This window comes from Lissotriton vulgaris, chromosome 2_1 (assembly GCF_964263255.1).
Source record: "Lissotriton vulgaris chromosome 2_1, aLisVul1.2, whole genome shotgun sequence".
Taxonomy (NCBI): domain Eukaryota; kingdom Metazoa; phylum Chordata; class Amphibia; order Caudata; family Salamandridae; genus Lissotriton; species Lissotriton vulgaris.
This window is the reverse complement of record NC_141687.1, coordinates 1219944696-1219963339: the sequence shown is the minus strand read 5'-3', so window position 1 is coordinate 1219963339 and position 18644 is coordinate 1219944696. Positions and strand designations below refer to the sequence as shown.

The 18644-nt window shown below is 42.5% G+C and overlaps 1 protein-coding gene across 2 annotated transcripts in view; it reads left to right on the top strand.

Annotated features, from left to right (window-relative positions):
- The window catches only part of IGSF9B (immunoglobulin superfamily member 9B), a 1223958-nt gene that overhangs the window by 364198 nt on the left and 841116 nt on the right, over nt 1-18644 (top strand). For both annotated transcript variants that reach the window (XM_086956939.1, XM_086956938.1), the window contains exon 4: nt 5491-5642. In XM_086956939.1, coding sequence (XP_086813065.1) covers nt 5491-5642 — 152 coding nt within the window. The remainder of the gene's footprint in view (nt 1-5490; nt 5643-18644) is intronic.

Genomic DNA, 18644 nt, shown 5'->3' with positions numbered 1-18644 from the left:
TACCACGGCAAAGACAGCCCTCCTCGTGCCCACCAAACACTGGGATGAAGAGCTCTTTAACGAACGAGGAAGTAGTTGATAAGTAAAAATAATGTACCTTAAGATACAAGATTTCAAATGTTAGTATAAAACACAAAACGTAACCTAAATGTGTGCCATGATCCTTCACACATTTTGCGACATACACCTAGCTCCGCAATCTATGACATCAGTACTGAATAAATACAAAGGAAATATTGCCCTCAAGTGGATATAAGTTGCTAAAACAATCTAACAATACTGATGAAAACAATCTTTGATAGAAAGATGTGACATGGCATCCGTTTAGAAAGGGTGCAGGTACCTGTGCTGACATACACAATTTTGCAAAAACATATTTTCAATGGACATTTCACTGTAGCGACATTTATTATGTTACATTACGGATGAGTGGAAATCTTGCACCCCTGCCTACCACGCCACCCCTCCAGCACAGCTCTACTGTCTTAGGCTTAACGACATGACTTCGGCAGTTTTTATACTAAAAGGTATTTGTTTTGTCAATATAAACATAGAGCAGGCAGTTCGGAAAAGAGAATGCAATTCAGGAACAAGTCGGCCTGGAGCACGGCTTGGAAGAGACTCAGGAGGGCAGGAGCGTGAAGCCATGAGCGTGCACGTTGGCGTTCCCTGCAGCTCGCGCGTTCACAGACCGGTGTCTGCTCTTGCACCGATCTGTACCACTTTGGGAGGCCTTCACAACGACAATAAGGCTCGATAGCGGCAGCGCTTCTCGCTGCAACGCCAGGCGAGCCCTAATGAAGGATGCATCTAAAGGTGACAACAACTAAAACAAGGTGAAGGAACCTTAGAGCCTTACACAATGCCTCTGATAGAAGGCAAGCCCCTTGTGAAGGAGTAGCAATGCACCCTGAAGACGTCCGCCAAACAGTGGAACATCTGAAGGGACCAACCCAGAACCTAGAAGAAACTGCAACAACAGAAGTAATTCCATACAAACGTTTGACCTATAATAAATGTGATGGTTGCACCTTGCTCCTCAAAAGCATGGAAGATGGACTCCTGACGATAATAAAATCAGAAACTCCACAGGGACCATTTGCTAAAACAATGGGTATGGAATGGGTACACCTGGACACTGTGGACCCTGAATCAGTTCCATACAGTCACCTCCAGCTTAATAAAAATTTAAAAAACCCATCATAACCATGTCAAAAAGGCAGGTTTATGGATCCCAAACCAATGGTTTCTTGTGTCGCAAACAAGCATGGTACAAAATCCCTGAGCTGTATACAGGAACAAGAGTACATTTTGTAAAATGTATTTACAAAAAAGAAGAGCAGCAAGTGAATTATACAGATGTATACTCAGGAAAATAAATTGTGTTTCTAACAATACAAGTGTATGATGAAAGTCAGCTAAAGTGGAATCCTAGAGCAAATAACACAGCTGATATAGCACTTTACACTGAAAAGATTTCCACAAGAAAATAATGAGAGTATCAGTTACATTCAGCAGGATGATTCCACAGGCCAGGGACTTCCCTTTACATTCAAATGAAACAAGTAGTTGTAGGACCAAAACTTCTAGAATGCAATAGGGGTGGTAGGAAAACTAGAACTAATATCAGCCTTTGACAACATTCGAGAACCCACAACTATGGTCACCAGAGCAAAAATAAATGTTCTCACAATACCAACAAATAGACCACAACATACATGAGAATGTCACATTAAATAGGCTATTTGCATACACCTAAACTAGCAGTCAGTATTCAACTCCGATCATTCCAAATACTTGAACCAGAGAAACCTTCAGGGTAAGAACCTGCAATATAAGTAGCAGCTGGGTGCAAAGCAGTACACAAACTACTTCATGAGCCACTGCTTATGTGTGGTGATCAATTTAAGTGTTGACTTCACTCTTATTAGAGAGATGGTTAATGATTTGTGATTGCGATTGCTGTGCTCTCAAGTCTCCCAACCCCTCGCACTCGGAAGTACAAATCCCAGAATAAAAAACACAAACCCCCAGACCCTGACAGCCCCGGAATTCAACAGAGTTTAAAGCAGACGCATGCCACACTGTTAATACTGAAAATGTAAGGTAAGAATGCTCAAACACTTCAAAACCTATAACAACCCTTTCAGAATGTTCATTCAAGGCACAGAGGCGGTATGTAGCCACTAGGAATGGCACCAGCTTTGGAGACTGACGCCCGACCAAGGCTAAAAGATCCATACATAATTGAGGAAACGCCTCAATGCCTGTTTGTTCTGGCTAGTTCTTTTATTCCAATATTGTATGTCTGGCTCCTAGATAAAATTGTCTTTTAATTACCACATTCCCTCCTGTTCTGGGGTGGCGATTCTGTACTATGTCAGCTCTGTGTATGCGAGGTTGTGCTACTGTTGAAGTGCCCACATATCTTTGGGTCCTGGTGAGCTATAAACATGTATTCAATAAATAAATAATTAACAGAAAATGTACTTCTTATTGGCTTGAAAGCAGAGAAAGTTTTATTTGGGGCGATGTCTAGCCACCAGTTTCAGTCTATTACCTTACCAAGCCCTTTGGACTTAACACTGTCTTCCCAGTCATCCATCTTGTAGTGTCCTGAATTTGAGGACGGTGCAGTATCGGTTTCTTCCATCTGATTTACCTGACTTTTTTTTACCGCTCCCTTCCATGGGAAGAGGGACAAAAACAATCTTCTGGATAGGACAGTGCTTATCCAATTCAGAGTACATGAAGTCACACATGATTTCAGCTCTTAATGATATCATATTACCCTACAGGCTTTTGTTCTGCCTTCTCATTTTGATGCCTTTAAATGGCTGTATTTTAGAACAAAGCTTGTCTTTTTTCGTTACTTATTGAAACTTTGTGAGCTTTCACTTCAATTGAGGGTAATACCTTTTTGATTTTTTTATTGCATACAGGCACTGTCATTTCCAGGTAGTGTAGCCTAGTTGCATGTTTAATAAAAATAGGTTTTACAGTTTTTTTACGGTGGGAAGTGATAAATCGGCTCTCCTTGTGCATCACACACTCCCTTTGCAAAGATCAGATATCATCACTAACCCCAAGAGGGATAGTCACAATTGTTGACGTTTTGTATTTCTTTTTAAAAATCATTGTGGTCGCCACATAGCTTGACCCAACATATGTTGAATCATAATGGACATGATGCAACAGTTGCATCATGCAATACAGCTGTCCTCTTGAAAGTATAGAAAGCAATGTTATTGTCATCTATACTTTTGCGATAACCACTTGGGCATTGGCAAAGCTGATCGTGTTCCTTGCTAAACATTGGTAAATAAGACTGATTGACTTTGCCAATGCTTGTTAAACTTTGCCCATGCTTGTTAAACTTTGCACCTGGTTACCCCGTGGTTCCACTTGATGATAGTGGGTTACTACATAATGCATTTTTTTGCAGCCATTCGCAAATTGCAAATTATCATTAGACAGTATTTAAGATTTTCTATCCGGTGACAGCTACAAGGAAATGCTGCAGAATTACCGACTTGTAATTTGGTCAATTTGCTATGCACTTTTTGTGACATTAATTTTTGGGTTTTCATATATAGCATAATGTGTAACGCCAAAACATTATTATATTGGGCCCTAGGTCTCTTGCTTAGGGGTGTGTGAAGAGTGCTTTTGTTAGACAATGCTGTGCTATTCCTACATTTGGGAGTGAAGTTGTGCGGCTTGGGCTTAGGTACAACCTACACTGCAGGATAAGACACTGTGACCTGAAGCAGCATTTAATAGCAGTAGCACAGGACTAGTCTACCCACTCAGCCTCATGGGAACAGAAGAGGGCATGGGAAAGATGTCTAGATAACTCTATTAAATTGGATAACAATCTAGATGTGGCCACCTCTATCCAACCAACAATTCTCAAGATGGCAGACACAATCTCAGCTCTTGCCATAGAAGGCAGGCTGGGTGAAGGCACTTTGAAGAAGGTAAGAGCATGCTCTGAAGACTGACTAATTCGGATAGTCGAACTCCTTTATGATAAGGACTCTGCAGAATGTCTGTAGGGCAGGCCATTTCAGGAGAAATCAGGTAGAAGGCAGTGCTTTTCAGGAGACGGGACCTAGCTTGGCCAACTGTTAGAGAAGTAGGCACTACGAAGTCCCAGTTTCCTGTGTTCACAAAAGGGCCTCCATTTTAAGCTAAAGCATTGAGGTGTGGTGAAATGTCCACTAAAATATTTGTATATGCTCAGATTAAATTCTCATAGCTTGAAGGGCAAGTGCATTCTCTCATTGAAACAGCCAGTCTCAGCAGCACGTTCTCTAATTCGAATCATAGTTGGGTCTTCTACTTGGAAAATAAGCTTGACTGGGAGTTTTGCTCACTGTGTGTCCTGACAGGATAGATTGTGATGGTACAGCTCATCTGCATTACTTGACTGGTAGCACGATCCTACGGTGTGATTGCGCATGTTTTTCTAGATCTGTAGTATTGCTCTACAGTCTGTCTTGACGAGGGGGTCCTGTCACACTACATAGCTTGACTGGTAGGCTACATCTGCCAAACGTAATGATTTGATGGTTGTTTCAGATTCACTGCATGGCTTACTGTTAGGGAAGTCCTTCCTCATTACATGGCTTGGCATGGAAGTAGTCTAATCCCACAGCATATTTGAATAAAAGCATTGCCTCACTGCATGGCTTAGTAGTACAGCTCTGTTTCATTGCTGTTGGATAACACCCCATCTCTGCAGGGTTAGTATTGTCTGCCTCGCTTAATGAGTAGCTCTGCTCAAACTCATGGCTAGGTAGGTAAGGTAATCCCGACCAACTGTATGTTTGAAGAGTAGCACTCTCATTATGCGTAGGTCATATGAGGTACTGCTACACTGCATGCTTGGTGGTAATATGGCCCTATTACAAAGTTGATAAGTTATGCAGTTGAATTACTTTTTTGACTGGTAGTACATGCATGGCTGACAGTTAATACTGCTCTTTTGCATGGTTGACACATTGTCATACCACACTTCATCTTGGTGTGCAGTTGCAGGGCTGTGTTTGGTTGACTGTCACTATTGCTCCTCTACATGGTTGGCAGGTAGTCCTGCCAGACTGCATGACTTCCAACAAAATCTTCACTCCTCCTTTTTTCCGTTTAGCAGTCCATGCACTCTGTCTACATATTCGTTGAGTAGAAGAAACTTGAATTTGTAAGTCATTGGCACTGCACTTGCAGATTTACAAACTGCAGAGTCTTTATCGTACATTTTGTAGGCATGCACAGTGCAGGTTATCAACTTATAGCTTTCAGATGAGAACTGTTATTACAAGCAACTATTGTATTCTGTTGATACTCATTGCTTTCCCAAGGGCTGTGGTATTCCTCTAAAATACATTTCTAATTTCAACCACTATCTGAATTACCCACTGTCATAGAAGTTTGCTTTTCGATGTTGGCTTTCTCATGGGTCTGGTTTGTTTTCTGCCTCCTTTGCAGCACCACCTACCTTCACAGAAACCCCACCTCAATATGTCGAAGCCAAGGAAGGCAGCAGCATTACCCTTACCTGCACAGCTTTTGGGAACCCCAAGCCTGTGGTCACCTGGTTGAAGGACGGGGAGCTTCTGAGAGACACCAGGAAGTATCAGGTGACTGGTCCTACCATGGATATAGTAGTAATGAGCCAGAATGACAACATGAATGTATTCCTTCCTATTGCTTTATCCTTTTCTGATCCCCTGCGGCTTTTCCTCCTAGCATCACCCTGCCCCCTGTAGGCTTTGATGTTGAAAAACAATGGTTTGTGACCCTTTCTTTCATTAAACTGAATTAATCAGTACATAATCAATATTTCCACATTATTAAGAGGTATGTTTCTTAGATCAACCCTAATCAATAAATGTACCAAATTCACACAAGAAAGAATTGCAACAGCAATAATTACAAAATCAGGGACAATTTTAATTCATTGTGTTTCCAAAAAACTATCTCATAAATAGAAGCTTTTTTTAAGGTTGCCCAAAGAGAGAGTGCAATGAATAAGGAAAGTAACAAGTGCTTAAAGAAGGGAAAGTTCAGACAGGGACATAGGATTATTCACAAATTTCTTATGCACAGGATCGGTTCCACCATTCACCGTTCTACAGTAACCTGGCCTCGAGTATAAGTTCTATACACATTTTTCAATAAAGGGAGAACATAGCTTCCAAAGATTATTTGCACATGAAAAAGTGTCATAGGATCCAGGTTTAAAAGAAGGAGCGTTGACGTTTCGACTCGTCTTAGGGCCTATAGGTGAATTGGACCTGGGCCATGCGAGTCTTCATCAGGACTAACACAAAGGGCAACCAAAGAGTATTGCTGACCCCTAAAATGGAGGGGGGGGAGGGTGGAAGGACCAAGTGGCGTCTCTTCACTCAATGTCCCAAAGTTAACATTAACTCCTTATCAACGGTGCGTAGATCTCATGGTAAAGCAGGCTTCAGTCTCTGCGTGTTCAAATCACAAAAATATAAAATGGCCCTTCAGCTTGTCAGTTGGTCTACAGTTCAAGCTCATCAGCGTGATTTTTATCACGAGGCATTCGTCTACTCAATAATATACCAAGATGCTACTTGGTGTAACTTCGTTTCACGATGCGGGTTCCTTTCGTCTCCAAGAACTGAGATAGTTTTTTGGAAACACAATGAATTAAAATTGTCCCTGATTTTGTAATTATTGCTGTTGCAATTCTTTCTTGTGTGAATTTGGTACATTTATTGATTAGGGTTGATCTAAGAGACATACCCCTTAATAATGTGGAAATATTGATTATGTACTGATTAATTCAGTTTAATGAAAGAAAGGGTCACAGACCATCGTTTTTCAATATCATATTATACCCAGGTCTATGACTTTCTTGGGCCATCCCCATTTTGTTAATGGTTACCCTGTAGGCTTTTGCAACTTTAGATTCGAGAGTCACTTGCTTGAATCAGTGTACTATGTGTTCTCAGTCTTCATTCAGGAGGTAAACCAGGGGTAGGTGGGGAGAGTGCGGCTAACTTTAACAGAAGATGTTTTGAGTCAGGTGGTGAAAGGTAAGGCACTCTAGGAGGGAATAAGAAAGGATGAGTTAAGGTGTTTGGAAATGGCACTGTATGTAAAGGGAGAGTTTGTAAGGGAGACAACTTGCAAACAATGAGGTATGTTTGGGGTGAGGGAACATAATGTAGGGTAAGTGGGAGAAGTCTGTATGTGGGAACAGATATGTCATTTTAAGCGAGACTTAGGTATTATGGGGAGGATGAGGTAGGGAAGGAATTGAAAGTGTCAAGCTTTCTCCTCTGGTGTTTTTGATTGAGGGAAAGCAAAGAACTTTCGAAAGTGATACTGCTTGCTCTGGTCTTTTAGATATACAGAATGGTTCAAATGATATAGGGACTGCTTTTTAGTGTTTGGGGGACAGGTTACATCACAACTGTGAAAGCCCCCTGCCCCCTTGTTACAAGCACTTGTAAGAAGGTAGACGGAATATGTGTCATGTTTGTGACAGAGTAGCTTGTTTGCCAAAATCTAAATGAGGGCCAGAGAACTGTGAAAAGTTTGGTAGTTAAGTGTTTTACAGAATGATTTGAAAAGTTACAGGGGAAAGCATTCTTTAGGCCCAGGTAGGATTCTCAAAAACTGGGGTATCATTAGTAATAGCTTAATTGCTGGCACCCTGGTATTTTTATGGGTAATAATGACCGAGGGCATACAATTTCTCAAGTTATTTATTACCATCCAATTAAGAGCTGAGGAGGTGGAAATAAGGCATATGCCCTATGAACGTTAGTGCACCTAATTACTGCATGGTGTACCTCCCAGTGCAAGTCTTGTCTGTTTTTCCTGCTTACATTTGCACAGGACCAACAGTTTAGGAATGTGGTAAAGCCTCACTACTTGTAATCTTGATCCTAGGGCAAAGCACAAACTCCTGTTTGTGCTGATTCATAGATTATTCTTAGCAGATAATCAAAGGATTGGGGTGGGTATTTCTTAATGCCTTTTTCTGTTGCTCCTAAGATAGCTTTTGGTATGCCTTCAGTTTTTCAATCCAAAGATTTGATAGATAGTATACATTCTGGATAATTTCAGCCCCATAGAGAGCTACCAAGTTCTCCTTGGTGCTGAAATTGAATATAGATGGAGTTTGGGAAAGGCCAAATTCTATTGTTGGGAGCGTGGCCTTCACAAACCTGTTTTCATGTTTTCTGCTAATGCGACCTGACAATAATTATACAAAGCATGTGAATATAAGTTACATTTTGGAACTACTTTCTTTTCTCATGTTTGTTGTTGTGACATGAATGTCCCCCTTATTGCAAGAGGTCGTGCACCCCTGCATAGAGTGCCGGACTGTATATGAAACTGGTATCCTGACTTTTTGTTTGGTTCTTAATTCTTCCTGCGGGCTGCCATTTGGTAGATGGTAGGGATGAGGGGGTGGGACTGCAACTGTTTCTATTGTTCAAGGTGAGGAATTTTATAGGCATGGTCTCCTCGTTTGCATGCCCCTGATAACTGCTCTGGAAGGCAATTACAATCGAGGGCAAAAATCTCACACTTCAAAGGGATCTTGTTTTGGAATGACCTTGTTTTGAATAGTCCATTCTCAGAGCCAGCATTATTGTAACCCTCCGTCAGAGCTATCACAAAGTCAGTGTCCGAGGAAAAGACAGAAAATTATATCTGAAAGGTGACCAACTCAAACCAATACTGAAACCTCAAATAGATGGTCCGTATTTCCTGTCTAGAAAATGTGAGCAAAAGTGTCCTTGATAGGTTTAGTAATTTCTGTATGCCTGCTTTCAATCAAAACTTGCAAAATAAATCCATCAGCACCAGCTCTATGTTAGCTAATAGAGGAAGTTGCTAAAAAACTGTGGCGAAGCCCCAGTGTGCTACATTGAGGAATGTATTCATAACCAGTTAGGATATGGTGGGCTTAAAATCGAAAATGGCTGATAGTTTCTGTTTTTATATTGATGCTTTTGATCCTTGTATCTTTCAGGAAACATGAGCCACTAGGGAGATCTGCAGATTGGACAATAAAAATTGCCAAATTTTAGCGCAGACATGTGGTGGTGGCCGGTCAACAGGTGGACTGCATGTGTGGATTAAAAATTACTAACCTGTGACGTAAAGCAAATCCCAACTAGCTCTCTAGATTTGCTAGTTCTAAATATGTTGTTAAAAAGAAAAATCTGAAAGCTCTTACTTTAGTTTTTAGTTAACGTATACAAGAGAAGCACTAGTAAGTCCTCAGAATCAGTGACTGTACATCTATTAGATAGTTTCCTAAACATACACAGTAAAATTTCTGTAGTTAATATTGGGGGAGATTTGAATACATCCGTTCATCTGTCTTAGTTGCTGAGAGAGCTAGAAAAAGAAGAGGATGAATATTGTGGTATCCTGGAATTAGCAACACCTCCTAGGCCCCAACTTCCCAGATTGACTTTGTAATTAGGCAACATCCCATTATTTTATGGACATTTTGCATGTAACAGCCACTCCCTCCTCAGTCGATATGTCAGTCTCAACATTTAAAATAGGGACTTACAGAAGCAACATTGACTACATTCTACTTGATGTACGGTTATGGGAAAAATGATTGACATGATGGTGATCCCAAGACTAAAGGGTGACCACGACCCCCTGGCTCTTTACCTAACTGGATTTTTGAGTCCTGGCCAGGCAGACTGATTTAGCACAAAAGCCTGTGCGCTAGTCATTACTTATAATCAGAAGAATATGAAATGAGCAAAGACTAGTAATAGTTTTATAGTTATCAGATCCACTAATAGTATTATTATCCCAACATTGGATCTTTTTTAGTGACATCCTAGACTATCCCTTTATTAGTGGAAGCACATATTCGGCTATTTACTGACATACATTTTTTTTATAAAGAACTGTTAAGAGAGTATAGGACCACAAAGGGGCAAGAGTGGTTCAACTCTGATTGCCCGGCAAGGAAATGTAATCTCATAGCCACTATTAAACTGGGTGACACAGACAGACTACAAGTCCCCGTGGCACTCTGTAGGGAGACCATCAAAGGAGCTAAGGTCGAGTGGGAAACAGGAAATTGGGAAGACTTACTACATGTGACAAAATGTAATGACACAAAAAATATTTTGGCACATAACGATACAATCACCCGATGAAACCAGAAGTATACTTCAGCCAAACGACTGGGCTACATATTTTGAGGCTGTGTATTCTAAACATCCAACAAATTAAATTGTAGATACTTCTGCGAAATCTCCCCAGGCCGAGCAAAAGCCCTTTATAAACCCTGGTATTACCATATCCCTGCCTGACACCTTAATTGCTATAAGTGCCCAAAAACAGGCAATGCCTCTGGTCTTGACAAATTTCCAGCAGGCTTTTCTCCTCTCTAAGACTACCAAATGGGCCTGTTATATAAACACCTTATTGAATACAACAGCAGTAGGTGCACGTTACCTGATACCTGGACAGGAGCAGAGCTAGTCCCAATATGTAAGAAAAGATGTTGTACCGTACCTAGTACTCATTTAATCCCCACAACATTTTTTGGGGTAAAACAACACTTGGCGAAGATTTCCTGGTAAGAGTTCAATTTATTTTCGAGTCAGGCTTTCCGATTCCCATTTATTGAAACACAGAGCCTTTTCATTTATTGTGTGCCAGGCGTGCAGCACCTCATTCTGTGTCACTGGCCCTTGAGAATATATAGATTATAGGCAGGTAGCACAGCTCTGTACATCTTGGAGCTCAGGGGAGGGACACTTATGAGAAGAAACTTGGGAAAGCTGAAAATGATTTAATAAGATCTTTGCTGAGACTTCTCTAGAGTACTCCTTCGCTGCCAATATGACTCGATCTGGCCTTGAAAGCAATAGTTGGCCATGCAAAGCTTGGATCAATTTTGTATAGAATTAGAATTTCGTCAATTAGGGAGCTTAATGTATATAGAGAGGCTCTCTGTGATGTTACTGGAAGATCTCGGGTGATGAAGATGCCCTGGCTGAGATATATAAAGAACACATTGACAGATGTGGGGTTAGTAGAGTATTGGTCCAGTACCTCATCCATTACCTTAAGCGTGCAATGTATAGTGAAGGAGAGATTTAGGTAACTTGACAAATTGCAGTCAATTGTCCAGTAGTTTTCTTTCCAGAGCCCTTTTAATCAAGTTCAGGCTGGGTGTCCTTAAAATAGCAGCTTTTACGAGTAGGTGGTAGTTTCCTGAACCTAAATCGAAGTTATGAACAATTTGTGATCAATTCGATTAAACTATGGGACATGCTTTATTTTTCTGTAGTGCCTACAAGAGACCTGAATCAACATGGGTCAAATCGCTTTGCTTGTTGCTAAGAATACGATAGTACCTTAACAATATGTGAGTCTGACACCAGCACTATTGTGGTGTTTGCAATCTCGAAATTCCTGAGGTCAGCCTGGTATTTAATACCTCAAAGCACTGAAATTAGGACTACACATTGTGTTTGTTGCCAGCCATATGAGCAATGTACTTAATAGATGTTTTATCCCGATTTTAACTTGTAAATGTATTGCATGTTCTATTCAAATGTAAACATGTGATTTTATAGCGTGTATTTATCGATGGATTGTTTCACATCTGATCTGATTATAAAGTAATGTGTATAAAAGTGGGATGCATAGTACTCCACTTTTCTCCAGTCCCAAGTTTTAATTGACCAAGAAAGGGAGTGCTCCGCAGAGTACTCGAAGAATTCTGTGTGACCCAGGCTGGTGTCTGCATGACAGACAGTCTTCCAAAAGTGAGAGGATATCACCTGAAGTTTGAACTTTCTGCTGGGGGAGTGGATGACGAGTCTAGAGGCCTGTCTGCCATCTGAAAGCGGCAAGAGATGTGCATGGGCCTGAAGGAGGACAGACTGTTCAGGAAAAACATCTCAGGATGTTCCTGGCATGGGGAACAGCCAGGGGAAGCAAGCTACTACAGAAAGAGTGAAGCCAGGAGCAACTTGTGTGTAAAGTGTCATGCTGCCTTAAATCCTTAATAGAGGTTTTCCTCAGACACACCCATAGTGTATCCCCACATTTGTAAATATATAGATATAGCGCTTACTACTCCTGATGAGTGTCAAAGTGCTTTTCGGCAAGCGGGACACTACTTTGGATCCCAAAAAGGATTACTGGTGGGTTATTATGGGGAAATATAAGCTCATTTGAGCAGTAGATATGTGAATCTGTTAGTTGGATTGAATAGGATAATGGAGTGATAGAAGAGGGAAGAGTCTAGAAAGTGTTATTTTGACAATCATAGTAGAAAGATGAAGTTTGGTATGAGTGAAAAGATAGTTGGAGGAGGATAGAGTCTCTATAAAGGGATTATGGAAATCTTAGGAGTAAAATGAGAGTTGGGATGAGTCAAAGGAGGAAAACACAAGGGAAGAATTTAGAAAGGGTTGTTTGGGAGATCATAGTAGTAAAATTTGGTTTAGCGTGAGCTAAGAAGGGATAGAGGAGGGAAGAGTCTAGATAGGGCTATTTTGGAGATCATAGTAGTAAAATGAGGGCTGGGGTGAGTCAGTGGAAGTGGAGGATATATTGAGAGAGGCATAGGGTGAGAGAGAGTGGTGCATTGGAGAGAGTCAAAGATGTTTTTTTCTTCTACTATAGTAGTATGAGTAATAAATATATAGATACATAACTACGTAGAGAGGGCACACATGTATAAGGAAAATAATATATCGAGATTTAAAGTTGTATAAACTTGACATTCAAGAGTTGCTGTACTTGAAGGTAATTTATTTGTGTATTTTTATAGCAATTTTTTGTAACTTTGATCTTTTCCTCAATATTTTAATAGTGGCGCACTTATAGACAAAATATATATATTTACATATTGTGATAGATGAATGAAACAGAGACCCATAAGCATCTCATCAAATAACTTGTATGAAAACTATACAGTGACCTATAAACATGTTAAGCATAGAATAATATATATATATATATATATATATATATATATATATATATATATATATATATTGTTTTTTAAAGGCTCTGCAATGGAGAAGCACTCGACAGCAGAGCAGGTAGGAAGAATTTCTTCATTAATTTAAATTTTGAAGGTGGCTTTAATCCGTAATTCTTTCTGATTGCCAACGCGTTTCAGAGCTGTCTGCTCCTTCTTCTTGGGCAAAATGAAATCGCGATGTTCTGAGGCTTCTTGTCGTCCCATGAATCAGCTGACTTTAGTGGTAGCTGCTTCAGGTGTGCCTGCTTAGGAGCTTCTAGTCTCTCGCAATGTATGCTGGGACACAAAGTTTAAAACTGCCAATTCTTCACTGTGATCCTGTTTTAATACAATGATATTGCTGAACAAACTATGGGAAAAATTGGCAGTTTTACTGCTCACTCCAGAATCTATTTTGAAAATTGGAAAGATGTACTGAAAGGGAGATAAGAAAATGGTGGGAAGCCACCTCCCTCCAGAATTACATGGATGTCAACAAGGTCCCCAGGGGACTACGCATTTACACTGTCCCTGCTTTCGAGAACCCCGATCCCAAACTATTAGAACAATGGGTGGAGCTTACAGCAGCATCCTGTAAGGCTATGCTTGACCTGCTGGTCAAGTTTGCGTGGAGTGACAGGGCGAAAATATTGGAAGAAATCACCAATATAGAAAAGGATATTGCGAAGGATAGTGACAAAGCCAAACAAGAGCACTTACGAGAAGAAATGAAGAAACGTCTGGTGAAGTATGAATTGAAAATCAGACAAAGAAAACAAGAAAAACATGAAAGAGATGAGCGTGATTATGCTCTTGGTAGGATTCTCACTTTCTCAAAGAAATTTGATGCTCCGCGGAAGGCATTGAATAAAAAGAAAGGGGCTGCACCAACGGCACGAGTTGAAACCTCAGAGTCGGAAGTCACCGAGGGGGAACAATCAGGCGAGGAAACAGCGACGTCATCAAGGGAAACGTTGAAGAGTCCTTTTCATTTGGAATTCAACCTAATACGCCAGAGTTGGCTCAGGGGTGGAAAATCAAGACCCCCCGAAAACGAAGAAGAACCGAAGAGGAGGTTGGAAAGGGAAGAGGAAGAGGTGGAACAGGACCCCAGAATTCCCGCAAGAAGAGGGGCAACAGATGGTAAACCCCAACTCCAACCTCACAATCATCAATTTGACCGATAAAACTCTGACTAAGGAAGAAGAGGACACCTTACAACTTGGTTTACTTTTTGTCCTAATGATAAACTGGAATTACGCTATGGACGCTATTTCCTTTTTGAGGTGGACATTGCCTGGAGGCGCTTACCTCTTTGGGAGCTTTCCTGAGCTATACACGGACCTCGCCGCTACACCAGAGGGGCTGGAGCTGTAGTCATCGCCAGGAGTGGAACTGAGCAGGACCGGGACTGAGGGCTACAGCAGGGCTGCGAGTGTAGCAGGGACTCCATTTCCCAGGAGTCCCTGCGAGACCGAGTGGCACCTTCCGGTCCGCTCTCCCTGTTGGCCCGCCCACCGCCCACTGGAGGGCTTTTTAAACCCACGTCTTCCTGCTTCCTTGGGACGCTATTTCCTTTTTGAGGTGGACATTGCCTGGAGGCGCTTACCTCTTTGGGAGCTTTCCTGAGCTGTACACGGACCTCGCCGCTACACCAGAGGGGCTGGAGCTGTAGTCATCGCCAGGAGTGGAACTGAGCAGGACCGGGACTGAGGGCTACAGCAGGGCTGCGAGTGTAGCAGGGACTCCATTTCCCAGGAGTCCCTGTGAGACCGAGTGACACCTTCCGGTCCGCTCTCCCTGTTGGCCCGCCCACCGCCCTGTACGCCCATTATATCAAGGTACTGTTCTCCCGCAGCGCGGGACGCAGCTCGGGGCAAAGACTGGGCTAAGAGCGGCCCGTTTGAGGCCGTTCGAGGTCTAAGAGGTCTGGGCTGGGCCATTCCCCTTGGTTGGACTGTTGATTATTGTGATAATTTTCACTGTCACATCATTCTGTTATACATCTATTATGTGTACACGGGGTAGCCGCAGCAAAACTGCTAAGGGCCTTAACAAACCCAATGGGACCCTAAATGATTTCCTCACAAAGACCAATTTGGCCATTGATGTGGAAATCAGTAAAATGCAACATAGGGTTTCCTTAGAATTAGAAGCTGCGCGAAAACTTTCTCTTAACTTAGCTTCCTCCAAGAAATCATCTCTAGGTAACCTTGCCCTAGCTCTAACCCCTGAGCGTACATCAGGTCCCCGCCCTCTGCTAACATTGGCAGACATCCACCATCCCCCAACCACATCCCTACCCGAGCCTACTCTGAAACCAACATTACCATCTCTAAAGCCCTTGGAGGAGCTTGTACCTCCTACCCCTGTGGCTGGTATAGGCTCCCCCCCTAAAATCGTTTTGCCCAATACTGCAGCAAATGCTAAAAAAGTTGCCTTAAAAAAGAAGAAATGCCTTGCTAGATCTACTTATGCTCGCAAAAAGGCAAAAATTGCGAGATCTCAGTTTTTTAATAGTAGACGACCATTGGGCACACTTGGGGTAGGGGAAGAAATATCCAAAATCAACACTGCCATACCAGGCACGGATAACGCCAATGATTTAAGCTGTGTTGTGCTTGATCCCCCGATGGTAACTCTCCCAGACAAGAGCAAGGAAGGGTCAATAGAGGGTGGGTTGAGTGTGGTGGAGGGGGATAGGAGGGGGGATGAGGAATTTCTTAAAACTGTTTGGGACACACTAAAACAGTTACTTACCCCGCTGGAACTTAGACTTTCCCGAATGGAAAACCACCTATTAGAAATGGATAGGACTATAGTTACATTGGCTAGCCTTAGCCTTAAACAAATGGAAGCTAGGTTTTCCCAGGGTGAGGGTTTTACCCCTCAGGTGCAGGAGTCAGAACCCCCGGCCCCTACTCCCCCAAGACTGAAACCTATACCTAAACCTCGTACCAAAGTTGGTGATACCGTTGCTACCATTTCAAAATCTATTACCCCCAGTGTTTGTCCCCCCGAAATTGTAGCACCATCTAAACCCAGGCCACAAGCTGTCGTACACCAGTCTAATCAATTGGCAAATAAGAAATTACCAGCACATGAATCTAGTCGTCCAAACTTTCGTGGTGGGTATATTGATCTACCACCTGAGGCTAGCCCTTATGTCATAGTACTAGCTGGTGTACCTGCTCTTGACCCCCAAACCAAAGAGAATCATTGGTCCTTAAAAAACAAGGTCATACATTGGCTTAATACAAATAGACAGCTCCCCAATCACCAAAGAAGTCGGGTATTAATGGTGCGTAGAGTACCATGGGTTGGACCCACGCGCAAATCCATTGCTGGCGATTGTATAGTGGTGTCATTTGCAGACCCCCATACAGCTCAGCATCTCTGTTCATGGGCCCTACGCGAAGAAGACCCCTCTGTTGTTGTTAGACCCCTCACTTTTTCTATCCTCCTCGACAACAGTTTGAAATGGAGGGGTCTTGGTCAACAGTCCAAAAATCTAGACAGAGGGGACGCAGGAATGGTTGGCAAAACCAAAATAACTGGTGGCAAGGGGTTCCTACTAGTAACATGTTTGGTTGTCTGGATGAGGTTGACTGACTTGGGGGGGTTGATGCCTCTATACACCCAGTGGAACCAATTCCCCCTCAGGCGACTGCCCCGAACACCATGCCAGTATCCAGTATGGATTGTTTAATAATAACACTGGATCTTGTTAATACTCCCATTCCGACTGAGTCAGGGGCTCTGGAACAATTAGAGACTATTACCTTCAGTAGCCCGGCTAATGCAATCAAGGTGGCCTCATGGAATATTGCAGGATTGAGGGGTCTCCTGGATAACGACGATTGGGTAGACTTCATAATCACACATGACATCGTCGTTTTTCAGGAAACTTGGTCAATCGATCCCCTATTTAGGGTAGGTTTCCTAAATTATTATAAACCAGCCACACAGGGCCCCAGGGGTAGGGCTTCGGGTGGTCTTACTATATGGGTTAGAAACTCCCTGGGCTTCAGCGTTAAGGAAACCCTGGTGGAGAATGCTGACCTCCTTTGTATTTCCCTGAGTAAGGACAATTGTAAGGATATTGTGTTAATTAACATCTACGCCCGAGGTTGTCAGGGTGGGAGGAAGCAACCCATTCTTAATGACCTCGAACACCTCCTGAATAAGTATAAAAGTGATCATCTTGTCCTAGTGGCTGGTGATCTGAATTGCTCATTCGAACCCATCCTGACTTTAGCTGAGGATGTGGGGATTGATGAAGATACCGCCTGGAATATCCCCCCGTTAGCTATAACTAAGGGTGTTAGGGGAACGGAGGCTGCCCTCCACTGGCTAGGGCTCTGCCTGGAGTGGGGGCTTCGGGCAGTGAATGGCCGTAGTCCGTCTGACAAGCTGGGGAAACCAACCTTTGACAATGGGATTAGTGCAAGTCGCATTGACTATATATTGGTCAATATAGAATCCTGGTCACACGTAATAGATATGTTAATAGAGACCAGGCCAGAGATTGATCATAAATCCCTCTCCCTGGGGCTCAGGGTTCCTGGATTAGGTGTCCCCCAAACAGAAACAGCTTGTATAACATCTGACCTAGTCCTGTGTGATAACAGAAGACGGGTCAAATGGTCAAGGGTCACAGCTGACCCAGAGCTTATCTGTCAAATAGAGGAGTTGGTCCTAGACACAAGAAATAGGATGACTGTATTATCTCCCAATGGCGGGGTAGAGTCCATTACTATTGATCTCCACGAGAAATGTTTTGCGGCTCTTAAAAATCTACTCACCAGGCCATCTAAAAATCAGAAAGTCAATCCACACAAAAGATGGTATAATAAGAACTGCAGAGAAGCCCACAGCAAACTAATAGCAGCTGTTAAAACCAGAATAACCCCTGATATCAGGAAAGCTAGACAGTTCTATAAACACACCCTTTGGGAAGCTAAGAGGGATTGGGACGATTCGTACTGGCTAGATCTCCTCAAAGCCTGTGAGTCGTCTAACCAAGTAAAATTCTGGGAGATAGTTAGATGGGGCAGGGATTCGGACTCCCAAATCCCTGTAAATCATGTTTCCGCTAAGGATTGGGTGGAATTTTTCTCCGCCCAATTTAAAGATACAAATTTTGAACAGGAGTTGGAAATTGAGCCTATAGTGGGGATAACACCAATATCGTATGGGGATAGGCTGACCTTTTGCACCTCAGACACTGTACATGCCCTAGGTTCTGTCCAGTCTGGCAAAGCCCCAGGTTTAGATGCCATACCAGCGGACCTTTTTAAATTGAACCTTGATCTGTGGGTTCCATATATCACAACTCTAGCAAATTCTATCGCAGCAGGGGCAAGGGTACCACAATCCTGGAAAGGTGCTGAGATACTTCCAGTTTATAGGAAAGGGGACCGATCATCACCGAACAACTATCGCCCCATTAGCCTGATCGACTCTATTCAAAAAGTTGTATCAAGAATGGCCCTAGCAAGAATACAGGGGTCGATCGAGCAGAATAACATACTCTCCCCCATGCAGGCAGGGTTTCGATCAGGCACCAGCACCCTAGATCAGGTGTTCCGACTTACCATGCTGTATTGGAAGGTGGTTTTCTTGG